This window comes from Poecilia latipinna, unplaced genomic scaffold (assembly GCF_001443285.1).
Source record: "Poecilia latipinna isolate Pla-1442-1.1 unplaced genomic scaffold, P_latipinna-1.0 Scaffold3967, whole genome shotgun sequence".
In the NCBI taxonomy this organism is placed as follows: Eukaryota; Metazoa; Chordata; class Actinopteri; order Cyprinodontiformes; family Poeciliidae; genus Poecilia; species Poecilia latipinna.
This window is the reverse complement of record NW_015116583.1, coordinates 1-1,923: the sequence shown is the minus strand read 5'-3', so window position 1 is coordinate 1,923 and position 1,923 is coordinate 1. Positions and strand designations below refer to the sequence as shown.

General features: G+C 51.6%; 1 protein-coding gene across 1 annotated transcript in view; it reads left to right on the top strand.

The window, feature by feature from the left end:
• The window catches only part of LOC106941976 (dnaJ homolog subfamily C member 5-like), a gene marked incomplete at its 3' end in the record, with an annotated part of 6,379 nt that extends 4,824 nt beyond the window's left edge, over window positions 1-1,555 (top strand). Inside the window, exons 2-4 of the mRNA XM_015025128.1 lie at window positions 842-961; window positions 1,094-1,307; window positions 1,381-1,555. Of these exons, the coding sequence (XP_014880614.1) occupies window positions 855-961; window positions 1,094-1,307; window positions 1,381-1,555 (496 nt within the window). The remainder of the gene's footprint in view (window positions 1-841; window positions 962-1,093; window positions 1,308-1,380) is intronic.
• Window positions 1,556-1,923: the final 368 nt, after the last annotated feature.

Genomic DNA, 1,923 nt, shown 5'->3' with positions numbered 1-1,923 from the left:
GGCCTTCGAAGGACCCGTCCTACGTAGACCAGTCCTTCGAAGGATGCAGACCCTGAATTCGGACACAGCTATAGTCCGGTTCGGTTCAGATGGTTCCCTCCGTTCGCTGAGCAGGAAGTCAGAAATCTGAAAGGAACCAATAGAAACGATCCAACCAGCCAGGGGGCGGGGCTAGTGGGCAAGCAGCCAATGGAAAACCAGGACCAGAACCGGAACCTTGACCCATACCTGGATCTTTTATCCAATCAGATTGTTTGGCTCCTGGATCCGGCTGATCCGATTGGCTGCCAGTGTTCCTTAGCTGCTCTGTGGAGACCCCTGCTGGATCTGTAGAATAATGTCTTGATAAATATCTTAGTTTTTTAATTTTTCTGATTTTATTTGTTCTGTCGGATAAACTTCAGATTTAGTTTCTCTGCTGAGAAAACGTCCTGGAAATGTGGAGCTGAAACCAGAGGAGGAAGAATAAATATTAAACTATAATTACTAATCCATCATTTAAAATGATTGGATCTGTTTCTGATCAGCTGTTTACTGATTGGTCCCCTCTGGCCCCGCCCACATTTCCTGAACTCTGAGGCTCAGGTTCTCAAAAGTTATTGATTCTCCTAAATAATTCAGTTATTTGAGTGGAGGGAGCCTCACTGAGCATGCTCAGTAGCAGCAGATAGAATGTGGGCGTGGTCTGGTGGCTCTGATTGGAAATGGGAAAACTGGAACAGTCCCAGTTAGTACCTGGGGTTAGTGGGAAAGGTGTGACATCACCTGCTGGTCTCAGCGGGGCGGAGCCGCAGTGATGACACAGCGGTCTGCATCAAGGTGTGACGTCACTTTCCTCCAGGTGATGAACCAGGATGTCAGACAGGAAGCAGCGCAGTCTGTCCACTTCTGGAGAATCTCTCTACCAGATCCTCGGCCTGGAAAAAGGCTGCAGCCATGACGACATCAAGAAGTCCTACAGGTAAGCCACGCCCCCTTCTAATATGTAGCCCCGCCCCCTCAGAGCAGTTTGGGCTGGTGGTCGACCTCCAGTCGGACTCCCCAGTTGAAAACAGGAAGTGAGTTGTCCTTGACTTCCTGTTTGTGGTGTCAGGAAGCTGGCGCTGCGGTTCCACCCGGATAAAAACCCGGACAACCCGGACGCGGCGGAGAAATTCAAGGAGCTGAACAACGCTCACTCGGTGCTGGCCGACCTCAGCAAGAGGAACATCTACGACTCGTACGGCTCCCTGGGGCTCTACGTGGCGCAGCAGTTTGGAGAGGACAACGTCAACACCTACTTCATGCTGTCCACCTGGTGGGCCAAGGTGGGGGCGGAGCTTAGAGGGACTGCCAGCCCCCCGGCGGTGAGGCTGGTGTGACGCTGTGTTTGTGCTGCAGGGTCTGTTCCTGCTCTGCGGCATTCTGACCGGATGTTACTGCGGCTGCTGCCTGTGCTGCTGCTGCAACTGCTGCTGTGGGAAACTCAAACCCACTGCTGCGGGCGAGGGGGCGGAGCCAGAGTACGTCTCCCCTGACGACCTGGAGGAGGAGATTCGCAACAATCCTGACAACGGTAATACGTCAGGAAATGTGTCATCTGTAGGCTGCTGCTCTGGTTTCCATGATTCAAACATTCAGATCAATGATGGCTTTAGTCTGGCTGCTCAGAGTGAACCGTTTATCATTGCTGTTGGGTTTGTCACCATGTTTTCATTGGCTTGAATCAGTGTTGAATAACTGCAGGAAAATGATGGTTTGCTGCTTTTCCGTCTGTCTACAACAGCAAAATAATGTCAGTGATTTGTTTTACATTCCCTGCCAGACTCTTGATGTCTTTTTGGTTAGAAAGTGTCTTCTAGTCTAGCGGTTCTCAACGTGGGCGGTACCGCCCCCCAGGGGGCGTTCAGAGGACGGCAGGGGGCGCTGGCGGAAATGTTTACA